Source organism: Acanthochromis polyacanthus, chromosome 1 (assembly GCF_021347895.1).
Source record: "Acanthochromis polyacanthus isolate Apoly-LR-REF ecotype Palm Island chromosome 1, KAUST_Apoly_ChrSc, whole genome shotgun sequence".
Taxonomy (NCBI): Eukaryota; Metazoa; Chordata; class Actinopteri; family Pomacentridae; genus Acanthochromis; species Acanthochromis polyacanthus.
This window is the reverse complement of record NC_067113.1, coordinates 30722774-30743328: the sequence shown is the minus strand read 5'-3', so window position 1 is coordinate 30743328 and position 20555 is coordinate 30722774. Positions and strand designations below refer to the sequence as shown.

Here is a 20555-nt window from a genome sequence, read left to right as displayed (position 1 = left end):
GGGAAGGAAACGAGGAAACATCGTGAAGGAAACGTGATTCTCTGGTTGAGTCGCGGTCTGAAGGTGGCTGGTTATTGTGGGAAGGACTTCCATTGAGGTGGAGAAGATTCGAGTATCGGTGTGGAACTGGAACCTGAGGAATAATCCTGCTTTAGGGGCATGAAACTTCTTCAAAAATGCACTTTTTATTGATTAAAACTAGTCCTCTAACGTCGCACAGATAACCTGAAGCGCAGAAACAGAGTTTATTTGTGGTAAAATGCTCCGGAAAGAGAGAGCTCGATCCTACAGGGAGGTGAGATTACAGCAGACTTTATGTTTCTGCGTCAGTTTGTTGTTTTAACCTTTAAAAAATGTCAGTAATGTGTTTACTGAAGAGGCTCTACAGTCCGGTTTTTGTCATCATGTGATCTGACAGCTGAGCACAGCACTTTGAAAACTTCCCGTAACATGAGATTACAGATCTTCACGTTTCCTCTGAGGCGAAAACTGCACTTTCCTGCTCATTTTATACTTTGAAAAGAGACTCAATGTTGTTATTTTGACTTTTTAAATATTAAATCACCAAACTAATCCACTGAAACTGTTTAAAAAAGGCTGGAGTTCAACTTTACTGTGATTCTGGACAAGTGTTGACAAGTGTTTACTGTTTACTCCGCCCTCATTTGTAGAAAAAGTGTGCATATCATACTATAAACACCTCCCAGTATCGTGTATTAATTAGTTTTTTTTTAAATAATGCAAGTAATCTTTATTTTTTGGCCATTTAAACATCCAGAGTGCTTCATAAGGCAGCAGAATTAAGCAGATAAACAGATAATTGTGGTTGAATTGAAACCAAAACATTTCTGGAAGAAATATTATGCATTTAATGAATATTCTACATTTAAAATACTCCTTATAATATATATATACACACATAAAACGTGTAGTGTTTTCTACTTGTGGAAGAATCTTTTCAGTACAAGAGTTTTTTTCTACATCTTCATGCAATAATTTTATTTTTAACATGGGTCATTCCAGAATTGGAGGACATTTTATGTCTCACTCATCAAATTTCAAATAATCCATGTACAAAATACGGGAACATGCAGTTGTTGTGCACATTTACTTGCCTAAGGACCAAATTTATAAAAACTAGGAGAAAAAAAAGCCAAATAAGTCTGGAGTTCCCCCCAAAATGTAATTTTTCTCTTGTCCCATCCCCAGATGACAAAATTGAATCTCAAATAAAACTGTTAAAATTAAATTAAAATCTCCTTTTTTTTGGTATTATGTTTTCATTAATGTCAAAACCTATTTAGCATGTGAATCACACGATACGCTGGAATTAAAATCATCAAACAGTTTTCCAAAAAAATGGGTAGAGCAAAACTATGTCCTCTCTTCTATTTTTCATATTTTCATAACACTATCAGCTTTGATTGAATGTCTCACTCTACCTTATACCATATACCTGCATATTTCATGTATATTTGTAATTCTCTACTAACATTCTCTACATTTTTATTATCGGTTAGCTTACATATGCTGAGATAGATCAACATTGGATAATCAATTGATCTATCAGTTCACATAGATTGCTTTCTGAGCGATATCTGTATAGAATCAATCATTTACTTCAAATGAATGTCTGTGCAGTAGTATTAGTAACTTGCAGCCAGTGTATGCGTTAAGTAATACTGAGTGCTTTAATTGCTGTAGTTTTTTTCAATTCTTGTGACTTGTAGAAATGATAATGTAAGATTTGAAGATGTTTTTGAGAGAAATTGCATAAGATAAGTGCAAACGGACACAAAAGACAGATCAGTTGATTAAAATCGTTGTTTTCTGTATTAAAACTTAACACGAATGTAGTGGTTGAATCAATTAAATTAAATTGCCCCAAATAAACTGCATAGAAATACAATCTTCCCAAGTTGATAAGAGACTCTGGCTGTACAGATATCTTTATGATTGTTCAGATTTTTAATTATCTCATGGTGATGCTTCTTACTTCACTAAATTACTCAATGTGTTGGTTTCTTTCCAAAACCAAGTTACATAAGAACTCGTTAGGGACGATAATAGTTCAAATCAACCAGCAGAAACCTTTGACATCATTTTGTAGATTGGTGGTTGTTTCAAGGACATTTTGCTGCTTCTAATCTTAGGACTTTTAAAAACATTCAAGTACTTTCCAGTCTTTCGCATGTCCACAATACAGTTGTTGAATGTCCTCTTCCTAACAGTTCAATGATGAAGACGATGATGATGAAGGTAGCACTCAGCCTCAGGGTTTTTTCGACGACGGCACTGAAGACTTGGACCATGAGGAGCCCAACGGCAGCATCTCCCAAGGTAGCAGAAGATCCTGCTTTAACGAGCTTCAGGAGAATTCAACATTTTGGGTTCTGGTGTCACGTGAAGGTCCAGATACGAACAGAACTACTAAAACCTGCACATACAGTCATGAACAAAAACATACACTTCCAAAGACCATGTATGTCCTGGCATTCTTGAGTTTCCAATGACTCCTATAACTCTGAATTTTCTATGATGAAAATGCACTTTGGTTCTTTCATAGATTTATTACAGATCTATTGGACATATGACAAAATCAAATGGGTCTAAAATATACATACAGCAACTCAAATGTTTGGTTAAATGACTTTTTGGCCATTTTCACCTCAGGTTGTTTTGGTTTCCGTCTACAAGCTTCTGGTTGTATCTTTGGCCATCCTCCTTGTTGACTGTCTGACTTAGACTTGTTTGTTCATCACAATCCACAGGTTCTTAATGAGTTTAAGTCAGGATTTTTTTGTGGAGACCAGTTTAAAACCTTTATTCTAGCATGATTAATCCATTTCTTTACTTTTTTGATGTGTGTGTTTGGGGTCATTGTCTTGTTGGAGCAACTAACTGTCTCCAAAACCCAACCTTCTGGCTGATGATTTTAGATTTCCCTGAAGAATGTGGAGATAGTCCTCCTACTTCGTTATTTAGTTTAGTTTGTGTAAAGCACCAAAGTAGCCCCAGAGCATGATACTGCCACCGCCATGCTTTATGGTAGGTTTGGTGTTCTTGGTGTTAAAGGCCTCACTTTCTCTTCTTTTAACATATTTCTGCTCATTGAGGCCAAATAGCTCCATTTTTGTTTCATCTAACAACCAAACTTTCCTCCAGTAGGCCTTTTCTTTGTCCATGTGATCAGCAGCAAAGTTGAGTGGAGCTTTAAGGTTCTGCTTCTAGAGGAAGAACTTCCTTTTTCATTGAACCTCTCAGCTCATGTTGATGTAAAACACTGTGGACACTGACAGCTGTGTTCCAGCAGCTTATCATTCATTCAGACCTGCTTTTCGCCGATTCTTGGTTGACACTTGAGCATCCTGACCAATTGTCTATCAGCAGCAGGTGATAGTTTGTGTTTTCTTGCTGATCATGGCAGTAACACAACCGTACCATGAACTTTATACTTAGAAACAAATTCTAAGTGACTTTTCTGACTTGTTCAAGTCAATGATTTCCTTTGTCAGATCCTCCTCACACTTTCCCACTGTAGTGTTTGTAATGAAGTCGAATGAGTGGATCAAATGGGCTCCATTGAAATAACCTCAGAGGAATCACCAGCTGTAGTCAATCGTAATCACTCACGACAAGTTAAGAGGTCATGCCACTGAGAAAATTTGATCAACAACCAAATATTTCCAGTTGCTTTACGTATATTTTGATGCTGCAGGTTTTGTTATTTTTCTAGAAGACCTATTATAAATATTTGAAAGAACCAAAATGCATGATTGTGTTTTTGTGACAAAGATGCACATGTTTCAAAAAGTCCATCATAAAAAATTCAGAGTTCTAGAAATCATTGGAAATGCAAGACTGCCATGATATACAAGGTCATTACAAGTGTATGTAACCCTTACTGTACCTTGTCTTTGCTCATTTAAGGTGCTTTTAAATGTTTCTACTCATATTTTCTCTGCAGATGATGACATCACGGACAACAGCTCATCCAGGAGATTCAGTAAAACCTGCCTGAAGAATGTCTTTACCGTGGTTCTCATCTTCGTCTACTTGCTGCTGACGGCGGTGGCGGTGTTTCTCGCCTACCAAACCATCTCCGACTTTCTGGTGAAGCTCAAGCAGCCGGTCATGTCCGTCACCTACAAGGAAGTCGACTCATTTTCACCTCCTGGTTGGTATCAATGACACACTGTAAGGGTGGTTTTTAAGGGTAATTATTGGGTTAGTAGGCTGCAGCCAGTGTGGTGTTTAGGTAAACAGTCTGAACCACAGATGACAGCAGAAACTATGTCATGGACTGCAGTGCCTTCTAAAATGTATAAAAAAAGAAGATAAAGCAAAAAAAAGTTTAATTAAATAATTTTAAAAAATAAAGTAAGACAAAACAGAAAGTTAAAGATTAAAATATTCATTATTCACTGAAAGGCAAACGGAAAAGTCTTCAGCCTTGTTGTAAAAGAGCTGAGAGACATACAGTTTTATGTGAGTTTGTTCCAGATATGTGATGCACAAAAAAACTGAAAGCTGCCTCTGTGGGTTTTACTTTCACTTTGGGGAATAAGATCGACCTCACCTGGATGAAAACTGAGCTATTTAACTTTCAAACATGGTTCTGATGGCTTGTGCTGATATAGCAATGTTGATAATTGCACCAACGCAATGTTATGTGTAATTCAAACCCATTTAAATTGAAGTAACTTAATTAAATTGGCTTGATCATTTAATTTTTCTTCACCTTGAGTTCAGAATTTCAGGTCCCCTCCTCTGTGTTAACATGTTTGGATAATTTCATTTACTTAATACTGTTCATTACAAAAACCTTTGATTGTAGAGGAGAAGCTAATTCCCATAACTCAGTATTGTTTGTTGGTTAAACATAATTTCAATGAAATTGTCATAACTCAAACTGTTGTGTTAGCTTGAGTCCAAACATTATTTTTTTAGAGTTTAAAGCCCTCTGCGATGCACATGATGACATTTAACTCATGTTTAATAAACTTCATGTAAGTCAGTTTGTACTAAAGTGCCAGCTATGTCAATGTACTGACTATTTATTGGTCAAAATAATCATTGTTTTGGGCGTTGACAGTCGTGCAATGGTGGAAAGTGACTAAGAACATTTACTCAAGTACTGTGCATAAGTGCCGTTTTGAGATACTTGAGTATTACCATTTAACGGTACTTTATACTTCCATTCCACTAACTTTGAGAGAATAATATACTGCTGCAGCTCCAACAGTAAAATGCTGTTTTTACACTGATGTTTTGCTAATAATCTAACAGCACTGCCAATTCAGTTAAAAACATTTCTACCTACCTACCTACCTACCTACCTACCTACCTACCTACCTACCTACCTACCTACCTACCTACCTACCTACCTACCTACCTACCTACCTACCTGTTCCCCAGGGCTCTGTTCTTGGTCCCATCCTCTTCACCATTTATCGTCTTCCCCTCGGTCATATATTCGGTAATTACAAAATTCAGTTTAACTGAGTTAACAGATTTGATGGAGTATGTTTTCTTTTATTTACTGGTAGTTTTCCTTGAATACAGGCTCTTAGTACTTCTTCCGCTGCTGCAGCCATGTGTGGTGTGATCACTTGCTGTAAATAGTCTGTGTTTGTTCATAGCCTTGACAGTGGGAGGTAGTTTTGGGTAAAATTAGGATGATTATACAGGAAAGTTACTAACCTGTAAGATTTGTTTCCAAATTAAGGCTGCTTTTCAATTTCACACATTGCCCAACACTGTAAGTAATGGAAAAAAAATCTAATGTGCTAAACATAAAAATAACACGTTTTGCAGTGAATACTGCTGCCAAGTATATGAATCAGTGGAACAGCTCCAAGGTAACGCTTTCCACACTTATAATTGATTGTTGGCACCAAATTACTATCTCTTTCATGGAAGATAAAGGTAAATAAATAAAATTAAACCTGCAGTTGCTCAGTGCCTCCAGTGTATTTAAGCTTGTGTTGTTGTTTTTGTTAACCCTGAGACTATTTTTGGATAATGTCCTCCTGAAAAACTGACCACAGATCCCATAAGTGACAGCTTGACAACTGAGGCCAAAGTACAGAGACTTGGGCTCTGTTTTTTCATTTGGGAGAATTATGAAACAACAAAAGTTTCAATGTCCTCATCACCAGGTAAAGTGAGATCTGAGAATCTGTGGGAAGCAATTAAAAGGGAAGTTTTCCCTAAGTTCCTCGTAATCAAAACTGTGAATCTGAGCACAAATAACACCCTTATGACTGCAAGTCAGTGACACCGATGTCAAACCTGTTTTACAAATTCTCAACTTCATGTCAGAAACTTCACTAACCATGCAGCAGAAATGAAGCACAACAATCCTGTATACATTTTAAATACTGTAATACCAGGCAACCTCTTTACTGAGTGTACCACACTGTGCAAACTTTCTAAAAATGGTTTAATCACAAATATGTTGGTGAAGTGACCTCCATGATTTAAAGGTTTACGTCCTGCTCCTTCAGTTTTTATGAGGTTATGATGCTAAGTAATGAGACTTTGTGAATCGAAAGTGGTCAGGAGCTCATCCATTATTAATTGTGTGTTTTTCTTTCTTTCAACAGGTATCGCTCTTTATCCCGGCAAAGCTCAGCTGCTGAGCTGCAAACACCACTACCACGACTACATCCCACCTTTAGTGGACCCTGGCAAACCCCAGAAAATAGACTGTGAGGTTAAACGAGTGACTTACATCGGACCGTTCACAAATCAAACATGGGTCAGTTATACTGTAACTATAAAAAGTATTCACTGAGTTAGATGCTTTCCCCTTTCCTTGCTTTTCAACATTGCATCTCGTTCAATGTAGTTTAGTTTAGTTTAGTCATTTTTTAAAAACGAGAATGTACAAATCAAGACTCTTTCATGTCAAAGTGGAAACTGGATTCTGGAAGCATCCTCCACCACCCTGCTTCACATCATGATGCTGCCACCGCCGTGCTTCACATCATGATGCTGCCGCCACCATGCTTCACATCATGATGCTGCCACCACCGTGCTTCACATCATGATGCTGCCACCGCCGTGCTTCACATCATGATGCTGCCGCCACCGTGCTTCACATCATGATGCTGCCACCACCGTGCTTCACATCATGATGCTGCAACCGCCGTGCTTCACATCATGATGCTGCCACCGCCGTGCTTCACATCATGATGCTGCCACCGCCATGCTTCACATCATGATGCTGCCACCACCGTGCTTCACATCATGATGCTGCCGCCACCATGCTTCACATCATGATGCTACCACCACCGTGCTTCACATCATGATGCTGCCACCACCGTGCTTCACATCATGATGCTGCCACCGCCGTGCTTCACATCATGATGCTGCCACCGCCGTGCTTCACATCATGATACTGCCACCACTGTGCATTACATCATGATGCTGCCACCACCGTGCTTCACATCATGATGCTGCCACCACCATGGTTCACATCATGATGCTGCCACCGCCGTGCTTCACATCATGATGCTGCCACCACCGTGCTTCACATCATGATGCTGCCACCACCATGGTTCACATCATGATGCTGCCACCACCGTGCTTCACATCATGATGCTGCCACCGCCGTGCTTCACATCATGATGCTGCCACCACCGTGCTTCACATCATGATGCTGCCACCGTCATGCTTCATATCATGATGCTGCCACCACCATGGTTCACATCATGATGCTGCCACCGCCGTGCTTCACATCATGATGCTGCCACCGCCGTGCTTCACATCATGATACTGCCACCGCCGTGCTTCACATCATGATGCTGCCACCGCCGTGCTTCACATCATGATGCTGCCACCACCATGGTTCACATCATGATGCTGCCACCACCGTGCTTCACATCATGATGCTGCCACCGTCGTGCTTCATATCATGATGCTGCCACCACCATGGTTCACATCATGATGCTGCCACCACCGTGCTTCACATCATGATGCTGCCACCGCCGTGCTTCACATCATGATGCTGCCACCGCCGTGCTTCACATCATGATGCTGCCACCGCCGTGCTTCACATCATGATGCTGCCACCGCCGTGCTTCATATCATGATGCTGCCACCACCGTGCTTCACATCACGATCCTGCCACCATCCGCTGAAGCTTGTAACTCATTTCAGGGAGTCATAGGTGTCATGGTGGCCTCCTTCACTCTCTTTCTTGCTCAGTCACACAGTTTGTGAGTCATTTTTTGGTAAATTCTTGTCAGAAAAGACAAATTAAATTGACCATCATTGTTGAAAAGCAGAACATATAAACTGTACAAAGAAAACACATATACATGCCAACTGTTTAATTAGTTTTTACAGACAGTTTTTACTCACTCTCCACTTCTTTATTTCAGAAAACAGCTCTGGTGTTCCGTGGCCCGTCTGATGTCAGGAACAAAGAGCTGATCTTCATGCAGTTCAGTCACAATGAAACCGAGGAGGACTTCAGCGCCATCACTTACATGCTTTTTGCAAAGTATAGCGACTTGATTGCGAGGTAATAGCAACCACCAGCTATTAATTGTTATTGTAGTGTTTGTTGATGGCATTTCTGGTGTATTTTGTTCTGTTTTTTCCCCCTCTTGACACAAATCTTGCGCTAACAGGTTTGTAGGAATTATTAATGCCATTTAAAAGTCAGTTATATTAGCTATCATGTAAATTAGAGCTTATCTGAAGTTACTTTTTTGTTCTTATTTTGTGTTTTGTGAAAGAAGTCGTGAATTTAGAAACTATTTGTTGCAGTTTCACAGCAGCATTTGTGTTTTCTGACTCTCTAGTACAAACAAATCAGAGTTTATGAGGGACTGTGAGAGAAATTATTCCACATGGACCTTCTCTGGAGGATTCAGAACCTGGGTCAAGATGTCTCTAGTGAGGACTTCTGGGAAACACAATGAGGCTATGGAGTTTCGCCAAGAGGTATTTACCTAATTGAGCATGTTATACATATATGGTGAGTATTTGCGTCATTATTTGTGTTGTTTTTTTGTAGTCCGCTGTGGTGAAATTCAATGACAAACGACCAGAAGCAGAGCAGACCAACCAGCTCTTCTTTGCCGTCTTCGAATGGCGAGATCCTTACATGCAAGAAATCAGATTGGTAAGTTCACTCAGACGTTTTATTCTCATCAGAATTAGTCTGATTTTATAAGGATTTAATTCAGTTGTGTGTATTTCCAAACAGATAGTGACTGCGAATCCCTGGAGCTCCATGGCCATCCTCTGCGGCGTCTTCATGGCTCTTTTCAAAGCTGCTAATTTCGCCAAACTCACCATTCAGTGGATCATCAGGATGCGTAAAAGACACCTGAAGAATAAAGCGCGAGAGCTGAACCAAGTGAGCTGAAACACTTTGTAGAGAAGCACTGGTGACACATTCTGACAAAATCCACATTGCTTCACTTTTCTGAGTCTTTATTTTTACACAGTTACATTTGTTGAGGTCACTAACTTGCATAGTTTTCTAATCACCAGTGAGAAATATCAACACTGAAGCATAAGATTTTCCAGATTTTCCATTTTACTGATGGTTTTGCCTCCATTCTTACATTTTAACTGGATTTTACTGCTAATTTAATCATTTCTTGAAGAGATATTCAGTGAATTTTTTATTGTTGCTGCTGTAACATTTCAGAATAAGACGTGTTTCATGAATATTTTTTGAAACATTCCAGGGAAACAAATGTTGCTGAAAGATGACACGCTGTTAAAGCTTATTTTTAAAAACCTGTTCCGGGTATAAAACTGAGAAAATGTGAACTTTGGTAAAGATGCTGCAGGATTTTGGACTGGTTCTCAAAGGGATAATACTACTTTAAAGGGAATATTACAGAACATTGTGTCTGTATGTAGCATTTTATAAAACCAATTGCCATTCCGAATTACAATTATTTTGATAACTCAATTAAGAGCTGTTTTTATAGCATATGTGTTAAATCCATTTTTCCAGAACTTTATCTGATGTCATTTGATTCCAACATTATGTGTTGTAAAGAACTGTATTTACTTGAATTGTGAATGTGTCTTGGTCGATATTATATCAAATATGCCATGTTTTTAGAGATGTTCAGAAAATAAACATATTTTTATGCCTGAAAATATTATTGCTGACATTTATTTACCAGGTATTAGATTAATAATGCCGTAAAATATAGAAATATGCTTTAAGAAAATGACACTTTGTTTATTCATTTAATTTAATTTTATATTTTTAATTGAAAAGATAATACTGTAAATAATGTGCACATCAAAAATCAATATGTTTTGCCGAAGATAGTTTGCTTTTTTTAAATGTGTGAAATATTTTTTTCGCTCATTTTATTTTGGCACAGTGTTATTGTGGTCACACATTTAAAATAACAAATCAAAAAAAGTGAAAATAATGGCAAATATTTATAAAAATATAAAATATATATTACATATTTTTAAATATTTAATATATTATTTTTATGTATTCTATGAACTATGTTTATTTATTGTAATATTTAATATAATATATGAAATATATAAATTTTATAGTTTGTATATTTATATTAAATATTTAGATTTTTATATTTTTTAAATATATTTTTCACGTTTCTTTAAATATATTTTTATATTTGTTACTATTAGCCTATATTTTTCAAGTTTTAAAACGTTACAGTGTTCCACCGTTTTTAACGCGTTTTTTTCTGGGACACTGCTGCCAGATTTTCACAGTTTTTCAGTGTAGTCACATTAAATGTAGATATAAACCATTTATTCTGGAGATTTTAAATTAATATTATAGTTATGAACCATCTGCTCTGAACTGAGTGCTGTGTTTTCCTGCACAGCGCTGCTCCTGAACGCCTCTTGGTTTGTAGTTTCGGGTCGAGCAGGATGTTGTTGTTAGCTTCAGCCCTGGGGGAGAACTTCCAGTAGTCCTGCACACATATGGATGTTTTAAAGGTAGCCGACAGACACACCTCAGTATTTACACCGTGTACAAACATACTGTCTTCGCACTTCTTGTACAAATAGTAAATCAGCAGGAGAAACGTTGCTGTTGCTTGCTAGAATGCTAATGTTAGCATGCTAACTTGCTAGCTGTAGCTGTTACTTAACAGACAGTTTAACTCAGTGAAAAGTCACAGTTCGTATTAACAGCTTGTAGTTCTGGCAGTCGGGTGGTCTTTTTGTTTTGTTTTTGACGCAGTTATTACGGCTGTCTGCTCTCTTTAACAGCAGCTAGCTACAGCTAAGCTAACAACAATGAGGGGTCCAACCCACTGCTAGCTAACAAACTTAACTAACTAGATTTGAAACACAGAAACACAGACGTTAAATTGTATTTGCTGCAGTTTCTCACTAGATTTACTTTCTTCTCAACGTGGCATGTTAAAATGTTGTCTGACTTGTGATGCTAAACTCTTGCACCAGGCAATTAACTGCTAGCAGGCTAACCTAACAGCTCAGTGTTGTGAAACAGGTTTGGGAACTTTAATTGTCCCTTTTATTATTCTGAAGATTCAATGCAACTTAGCTTTGAAATTGAACTTGAATTTGTATTGATCTTTACTGAGCTTCACGGAGAACTGTGCTATCTAGTTTCTGCATTAGCATCAGGAGAAGGAAGCTATGTAGCAGTCAAACCTCTTTACCTGCCTCCTCTATATATTCCTGTGTATTTTCAGATATCTTAACACAGCTACGTGTTCTGTTTAGAAGTTAACTGGTCTCTCAACACAGTCCTTCCTGCTGCCCTTACAGAGATGGAACAAGAGCCTTGGATCTTCCTAGTATTAAAAACAGCTGCCCTCTGGTGCTTTGGGAGGGAAGAGAAACGGTGATGGAGGCATTTCATAATGTCATAAACAGAATGTAGTCCTAACTAATGATGATGGTGATGGTATCTCCTGTATTCTATATTAAACAGCACTGATTCAACTACGGACAAGTTGCTGTGGATGTGAGAGGGAGGAAGGTTGGAAAAGATGGAGACGAGACGCTGCTGCAAAATTGAAAAGAAAATTGACGCAGTGATTTGACTGAACTAACTTAAATTGTTTATAGTGATTAAAGACTGTAATATGAGTCGACAGGACAAGTTTTGTACCTCTCGTCTTGTCCTGACCCACTCAGCATCCAAATTAACGTAAGGCTGAACAACTAATTGCAATATTATCCATATCACAATATGGCCAACTGCAGTATCCAAAACAAAGTAGCTGCAATTTTGTGATTATAAATATAGGAATAAAATTATGGTAGGAAAGAGATGCCCTGGCTTAAGGAATATGAATATTTGGGACACACTGCGGCATTAAAAACCCTCATCATAATCTGTGATTTTTGCAGAAAAGAAATGAGAAAAATAGCATTCCAAATAAAATTGTGACTCATATCACAGAGAGTGTTTATTGTCTGCATTTTAACACTGTAAAAAGATAAAAATCATGTAAAACTGTTAAAATATGTCAACAAGGGTGCCAGAAAAAAATACACTAAAATACTGGAATATTGTAATGTTTAAAAACTGTAAAAATTAAAAAATTAAAAATTGTGAAAATGACATTAGATATCTGTTTAAAAAAACTGGGAAAATCTGCAAAATAGTTGTTAAAAAATAACTTCTCAACCTTAATATATATATATATATATATATATATATATATATATATATATATAATTTCAAATAATAGCAAAAAACAAATAAACAAATTTATTTCTGATTTAGATATTGTAAGAAATAGAGTCCATTTGCAGTCAAACATACTGAAATAATGGATTTCCATTTGTAAAAGTACAGATTTTGGATGTTATTTACAATTTTTGTAGATAAATGAACATGGAAATGAAGAGTTTTTTCTGTGATTTTGGTGAAAATCTATAAAATAACAGTAAATGTTCAAAATATTACAGTCGAAAACAGTTTTAAAGTGTTTTTACATTGTACATAACTTCTCATTTTCTTTCTTTCTTTCTTTATTAACTTCCCCTAATGTACTCATATTTTGTATTTCTAAAACCCAGATAATAGAGGTGGAAGTGATGATTCCTTTACATTTTTTGTTGTAGTTTTGTTTTCGGCAGCACTAAATTTACAGCAAAGACAGCAGATCCTCTCTGTACCTTTTCACCTAAACTTTAATGCATCGACGCATTCATAAACCAGAAACATGTCCGGACAGAACAGAGTTTTCTGCGTCGTCAGCTGTAACCTGTGAGTTCAGACGTTGACCAGCAGTGGACTTGCTGCTGGCGTTGCTTTCTCGCCCCATTTGTGAGCGTTAAACAAGTCCAGACTTAGCCTCCGGTGCTGCCCCGGCTCTGCTGCTGGCTGGCTGCAGAGTTGCCCTCTCAGCAGACTGGAATTAGACCAGCAGGCTGAACTCTGCTGGTATCTGGGCCGTGGTTCCGAGGCATGTTGTTGAATAGCAGGCGTGGTTCAGTGAAAGTCCGTTGGTTTGAAGTGGGAGTTTTTGCTGAGAGCGCAGCTTCTAAAATAAAATACACAAGAGCTGCAATCAGTAATAGATTTATAATTAGTGTTTGATAGTGGTTTGGGGAAGAAATAAGTCAAAATTCTGTTACTGCAGCTTCTTAAATTTGAATATTTTCTTTTTTTTACTCTTCTATGACAGTAAACTGAATATATTTGGGTTGTGGATAATACAAGACAGTTCAGGATGTCACACGTTTTTGACAATTTCTGACACTTTATAAACCAAACAAGTAATCGTTTAATGAAGAAAATAACTGAGAGTTTAATGGACCTTGAAAATAATAATTTTTGTTTAGGCAAACGACAATCAAGTGCAATAGCGAAATGAAATACCATTTCTCTTTCAGCTCTTCACCCTGTAAAGACCCCAAAAATGAGAAGAAAAAATATATATATATATATATTTATATGAGGAAAAGAAATAAAAAAACAAAAAAAATTCTACATGTATAACATTTTTTTATTCTTTATTTTTAAAACAAAGAAAGCGTTATATATATTTTTTAATTTCTTTCGCTCATTTTATATATTTATGTATATATACACACGTGGACAAAATTGTTGGTACCCCTCAGTTAAAGAAGGAAAAACCCACAATTCTCACTGAAATCACTTGAAACTCACAAAAGTAACAATAAATAAAAATGTATTGAAAATTAAATAATCAAAAACAGCCATTACTTTTGAATTGTTGATTAACATAATTATTTAAAAAAACAAACTAATGAAACAGGCCTGGACAAAAATGATGGTACCTCTATAAAAGATTGAAAACTATTTGACCAGAGTGACATGATTAACTCAGGTGTGTCATTTAATTGACATCACAGGTGTTTCCAAACTCATAATCAGTCAGTCTGCCTATTTAAAGGGAGACAAGTAGTCACCCTGCTGTTTGGTGAAAAGGTGTGTACCACACTGAACATGGACAACAGAAAGCGAAGGAGAGAATTGTCCCAGGACATCCGAAAAAAAATTATAGACAAACATCTTAAAGGTAAAGGCTATAAGACCATCTCTAAACAGCTTGAAGTTCCTGTGACAACAGTGGCTCATATTATTCAGAAGTTCAAGACCCACGGGACAGTAGCCAACCTCCCTGGACGTGGCCGCAAGAGGAAAATTGATGACAAATTGAAGAGACGGATCGTTGGAATTGTATCCAAAGAGCCCAGAGCAACCTCCAAAGAAATTAAAGGTGAACTCCAAGGCCAAGGTACATCAGTGTCAGATCGCACCATTCGTCGTTGTTTGAGCCAAAGTGGACTTCATGGGAGACGACCAAGGAGGACACCACTGCTGAAAAAAACTCATAAAAAAGCCAGACTGGAATTTGCAAAAATGCATGTTGACAAGCCACAAAGCTTCTGGGAGAATGTCCTTTGGACAGATGAGACCAAACTGGAGCTTTTTGGTAAGGCACATCAACTCTATGTTCATAGACTCAAAAACCAAGCATACGAAGAAAAGAACACTGTCCCTACGGTGAAACATGGAGGAGGCTCAGTAATGTTTTGGGGCTGCTTTGCTGCATCTGGCACAGGGTGTCTTGAAAGTGTGCAAGGTACGATGAAATCTGAAGACTATCAAGGCATTCTGGAGAGAAATGTGCTGCCTGGTGTCAGAAAGCTTGGTCTCAGTTGCAGGTCATGGGTCTTCCAACAGGACAACGATCCAAAACACACAGCCAAAAACACCCAAGAATGGCTGAGAGAAAAGCGTTGGACTATTCTAAAGTGGCCTTCTATGAGCCCAGATCTGAATCCCATTGAACATATGTGGAAGGAGCTGAAACATGCCATTTGGAGAAGACACCCATCAAACCTGAGACAACTGGAGCTGTTTGCTCATGAGGAGTGGGCCAAAATACCTGTTGACAGCTGCAGAACGCTCATTGACAAATACAGAAATCGTTTAATTGCAGTGATTGCCTCAAAAGGTTGTGCAACAAAATATTAAGTTATGGGTACCATCATTTTTGTCCAGCCCTATTTCATTAGTTTGTTTTTTTAAATAATTATGTTAATCAACAATTCAAAAGTGATGGCTGATTTTGATTATTTAATTTTCAATAATTTTTTATTTATTGTTACTTTTGTGAGTTTCAAGTGATTTCAGTGAGAATTGTGGGTTTTTCCTTCTTTAACTGAGGGGTACCAACAATTTTGTCCACGTGTGTATATAGATATATATATATATATATATATATATACAAAAGACAAATATATATAAAATGTATTTGTTTTGTTTTATTTCTTTTGCTATTACTTCTTATATATATATATATATATATATATATATACACACACATACACACACACACACACACACACACACACACACACACACACACACACACACACACACACACTTCAAGATAATCTTTACTATATCTTTATTTTTTAGCCTTATTCTGCTGTTTCTCACTCAGCTTGATTTCTATCCAGCTGCTGTAACATGTAAACTTCCCCGACGAGCGATCAATAAATTTTATTTTATCGTAATCGAATAATCATTGTGATACGTAGCTCAGGTAAAACCATTCTTTTTCAAATAGTTTTGCTGTTGTTAATGAGTCCTTTAACGTTATTAAATTCTGTTTTTTTTTACAGTAATGGGCTGAAATCCACCTGCGTTCAAAATGGCGAGAGACAGGAAGTGCATCCTCTGTGAAACCGTCTACGTCTCCAAGCAGGTAATGGACCCAAGAAGTGGGATTTACACAATACATCTGCATAATTAGTAATAAATACGTTCCTTTCAGGTGATATTTTGAGGACGTCTGACTACATTTGCAACTTCTGGACAAAATATCACAAAAAATATAATTTGTATTTGATCAAAAACCAATGTAACCATCGTGCAGCATGTAGAAATCTTTATATGGCGTTGTTTTATACGTATCTTTCCAGTTAAAACACGCTTATATAAATTAAAACACCCATTTTAATCTCATTCAAGATTCAATAACCTAATTGTCATACACACAGCAGAAACGAATTCCCTTCACATAACTGAAATAAATAAAATAAGATAGAATAAAATAAGATAAAAATAGTTCCAAATAAATTCCATGTGCAAATGTTGGCTTCTTATGCAGTACTGTAATGTGTAAACAGGCAAGATGCCAACATTTGCACATAGAATATATATTTTTTAAAATTATTTTTATCTTATTTTGATTTGATTTGATTTCTTCTATCACTCATTTGTGCACATCAGCATTCTTCTGTTTCAGCCTCATTCTGCATTGCTTGGACGCGCAAATTTCCCTTCATGGGTGTCAGTTCATCAAAGAGTTTATGAAACTAAGCTTTTAAATTGCATTGTTTTAAAGTATTTGTGGCTTCCTGTGTTGAAACTCTTTATTTGTAACGTGTATCTGCAGGAGATGGACGAGCACATGAGGAGTATGCTGCACCACCGCGAGCTGGAGAAGCTCAAAGGCCGGTGAGTTGTTGTTAGAATTATCCAAATATAATCTACATGTGCATATATTATAACAATGCACCTCATTTTCATATTAAGGCTTAGCTATGATCAATAACGCCGAAGCATATAAAGGTTAAATTTTTTCTTGAAAGACATTTTTTAGTGAAAAAAACTCCAAACAAAATGAAAAACTGTTGATTATTTCCGAAGAATGACAGGCTTTTATGAACAATCTGAGCTTTTCTCATCTTGTTTTTCCTCACATTTTGCATCATATTTAACACGTGCTCTATAAAGGAAGTATTAATACTAACGTAAAAAGGTTAAACCTGGAATTTTATCCGGATCTATTTGAGTCGTGCAGCACGTGTGCTCTCGTTCACGTGTCCTCAGCTATTGGGTGAGTGGATATATGGGCAGCTGTCTCCTCTGCAGCTCGTATATTTAGACACAATCTCTCCGGAACAACAGGCATGACCGTTAGGAGGCAACTGGCTATCTCGTGACCGACATGTAGATTACTGAAGGCATGCGGCTCAGATAGAGGAGTGTCGGAGGCTGATTCAGAGCCTGGGCTGTTGCTAAGTTACTACACTTTGATACCAACAGTGACACACAAAGAGGACGGTGTGGTGGAGTGTTTTTGTACAGGGTGACCTAAAAGTTTGGAAACAAATGAAAAGTCTATAATCCAAATAATATAATGTTATTTCAATAAATCAGTGCTACAGATATATTCAGAGGAGTAACAGATTAGTGTTAAACAAACATATTTCTACATGTTCGTGTTTGTTTCTTATACAAAGTTGTGAACGTTTCCACCAACTGGTTACACTTGTATCTTCTGGAATGTATCTTCACTCATGCTTATGAAGGTTCCTCAAACTGGCCAGTAAATGTTGCCTCATAGTACTTTTAGATGTTTAAAAAAATTAAAACTGTCAGATACTTTACCATCAAGAGTTTTGAAATCTGACACTGATGGCCTGAATTTTGAAGTGATGCTCCAGCATACCTGGACCTTATGGTTCTATTCATTTTCTTTCGAGTTATTGCACTTGGCAAATACTATGCTTTTAAGTTATTTTATTATGCTAGAACAAAAATGGGTAAAATAAGAGTGAATTCATGCACCCCCAACTCAGATATCACTTTAGATATTTGTAGGATTTTTTGAAAGATTTGTACTCATTTTTTGAAAATATTTACAAGAATTTTCGTGTCAAATTTGGGGGATTTTAAAAAAAATAAATCTTTTAAGGAATTAATGGAATTTTCTCCCTGAAGGTTTCGCAAATTTTCAGAAATTTGGGGAATATTTTTGCTGAATTTTTGGATTTTTTTTCAGACGAAGAAGCAATATTTTTTGGGTGCCCATAAATGGGGACAAAAGGAGGGTTGATCACTCTTGAACTCATTGGAGAATCTTTAAATGAGATGTGCAGATCATTTTCTCTCCTGTTTTTAGCTTTGATTTGTTGAATCATTTCAGTAACCTGCTGACAGATTGCGGGGTGAACTTTAGCAGCCTGATGCAGACTTTTGCGAGGTTCCTGCAGCTGAGAAGTAATGTGTCAGGCAAGAAGTAACCCAGTCCCCTCGATGAAGGGTTTGCCAACTGCACGAGAGGTCAGAGAATGGCAGCGTGCCATGGCATAGATCTGAGAGAAAATCCAGTGACAGGGTGGCATATCTGGGAGAGGCAGCTGCACTCGGCTCTGGTTACGACGGCTCTGCTCCGGATTGGTGGGCAGGAACCCCGGGTCTGTTCTAATAACACATGCTGGCCCGGCAGGGGGGCTGGGTCTGGATCTGGGAGCTCAGCGTGAGGTCAAATACAGTCTTTTCCCTGTGCAGAGTCTCAGAGCGCAGCGGACACCATCATGGAAGCGCACTGAGCTGAGCGCTGTGCCTCACGGCTGGACATCCTCAGACTAACATGCTGCCGTCGTCCAGCCTGGCTGCTCCTCCTGCCCTCTGCCTGCCTCCCATGTCCTCCTGAAGAACCAGAAAAACAAGATCAGGATGATAAAGATTTACTTGTTGACAAGAGTGATAAAGATTTACTTTTTGACAAGAGAAAATTCTAAGTTAGCCACCTCCTGATCTGTGACAGATAGAGAATTTGGATTAGCATTTTTGCAGGATTGTTGAGTATTCTCCTCTCCTGGTTTTTTTATTCAGACGTTTAACAGAAAGTGGAGCCACAGGACGAATAAAAACGACAAGACTAGGTCAGAAAGATGCCTGAAGGATCGATTGAATGCCCGCTCTCGCCTTCCCTCCCCAGGGATTGTGGACACGAGTGCCGAGTGTGTAAGGTGAAGGTGGTGAGCCTCACCGAGTACGCCGGACACATCTCCAGCCCGACGCACAAGCAGAACGTGGAGGCGGCCGAACGGAAGCCCGCCGAGAACGACCACGACGAGGAATACTTCGACCAGGCTCTGGTGGACCTGATCGACAGGAGAAAGGAGCAGATCAGGTAGGACTTTTTGTGGAGTAACAGTCTGTTGTGTTGCTTTCTTGAGGTATTATGATTGATTTTAAATATAGTGTTTGCAAAAACACTTTTTTTGCAACAAAAGTAGTATTATTTGTGAATGAAAACAACTTTATTAAAGTGTTTGTGTCGTAAATATTAATATTACACTGTAAAAAGATTGCAGTCTGTTAAGTTCACTTTGACTATTATGTTGTGTTTTTGTGGAAAAGAAATGGGAAATTGGCTTTTCCCACTAAAACTATGACTTGATATCTGTCAGTAAACAATTATTTTTAAAATCGTTCAGTTCCTTCACCGTTTGCAGGAAGGTTTGAGATTCTGTAAAAAGTGGCCTGGTTGTTTTTGTTAGTCGCCATATTTTATTTTGCAAAAACTGACACTTTATTCCTGTTTTTACATAGATAAATATTATAATAAGTAATTTAATTGTTTTTAGCAGATTATAATACACTAAACTAGTCACATGTTGTAAAAGAGCATCTTTGATCTGATTTGATATTATTTTGACTTTCTACATGTAAATTTTTCTGTGATTTCACTAGATATCAATCAAATTACTGTCAAAAATTGCTATCGAATTACTGTTTTTTCATCCTTAATATACATACTTTTGCATTCAAATAACAGCAAATATCTATAAAAGAATAATATTTTTTGCTGAATTAGGTACTGTAAAAAACAGTGTCAATTTACAGTCAAATAACATAAAGGAACCAATCTATATGTGTAAAAATATACATTTTTGATGCATCAGGTCAGTGTTTAAGTTCTTCTTATTGAACCACAAATGTACAGTTAAGCTAGCCTAGCCGCGCTAGACCCATGCTCTGAAGACGCAAGGGTCTAGGCACGCTCCACAGGCAGGGAGGCGGGCTAAAAGGTTGTCTATCAAATCACTCTGCAGCATTTGGGTAGGTGTACAACCAATCAGCGCAATGAATAGGCTCCTAGAGCGCCGGAAATCAGAGGATGCGGTAGTTCGGTGAAGCCTTATTTATACAGTCAATGGGTGAAGCTCAAGTATTTACAGACATGTTAACAGAAAGATTGTTCAGACTCGGTGCTAATGGAGCTCAACGACTGTTGTGGTTTTTGTTGTCGACGATTCTGGCA

At 37.6% G+C, this 20555-nt stretch overlaps 2 protein-coding genes across 3 annotated transcripts in view; both read left to right on the top strand.

The window, feature by feature from the left end:
- pacc1 (proton activated chloride channel 1) lies at positions 1 to 10137 on the top strand. 2 transcript variants are annotated; one of them, XM_022216982.2, is made up of 8 exons: positions 1 to 295; positions 2232 to 2340; positions 3968 to 4177; positions 6609 to 6763; positions 8391 to 8533; positions 8817 to 8958; positions 9032 to 9139; positions 9224 to 10137. In XM_022216982.2, exons 1-8 carry the CDS (start codon positions 260 to 262, stop codon positions 9383 to 9385), a joined length of 1065 nt encoding a protein of 354 aa, XP_022072674.1. In that variant the 5' UTR covers positions 1 to 259; the 3' UTR covers positions 9386 to 10137. The 2 variants fall into 2 exon arrangements, with proteins under 2 accessions (XP_022072674.1, XP_051812801.1); XM_051956841.1 differs by having other exon boundaries at positions 2232 to 2409.
- Positions 10138 to 10831: 694 nt separating this feature from the next.
- znf106a (zinc finger protein 106a) overlaps positions 10832 to 20555 on the top strand; it is a 31221-nt gene continuing 21497 nt past the window's right edge. Inside the window, exons 1-4 of the mRNA XM_051945876.1 lie at positions 10832 to 10968; positions 16117 to 16199; positions 16893 to 16954; positions 19227 to 19421. Of these exons, the coding sequence (XP_051801836.1) occupies positions 16146 to 16199; positions 16893 to 16954; positions 19227 to 19421 (311 nt within the window). The 5' untranslated portion in view covers positions 10832 to 10968; positions 16117 to 16145. The remainder of the gene's footprint in view (positions 10969 to 16116; positions 16200 to 16892; positions 16955 to 19226; positions 19422 to 20555) is intronic.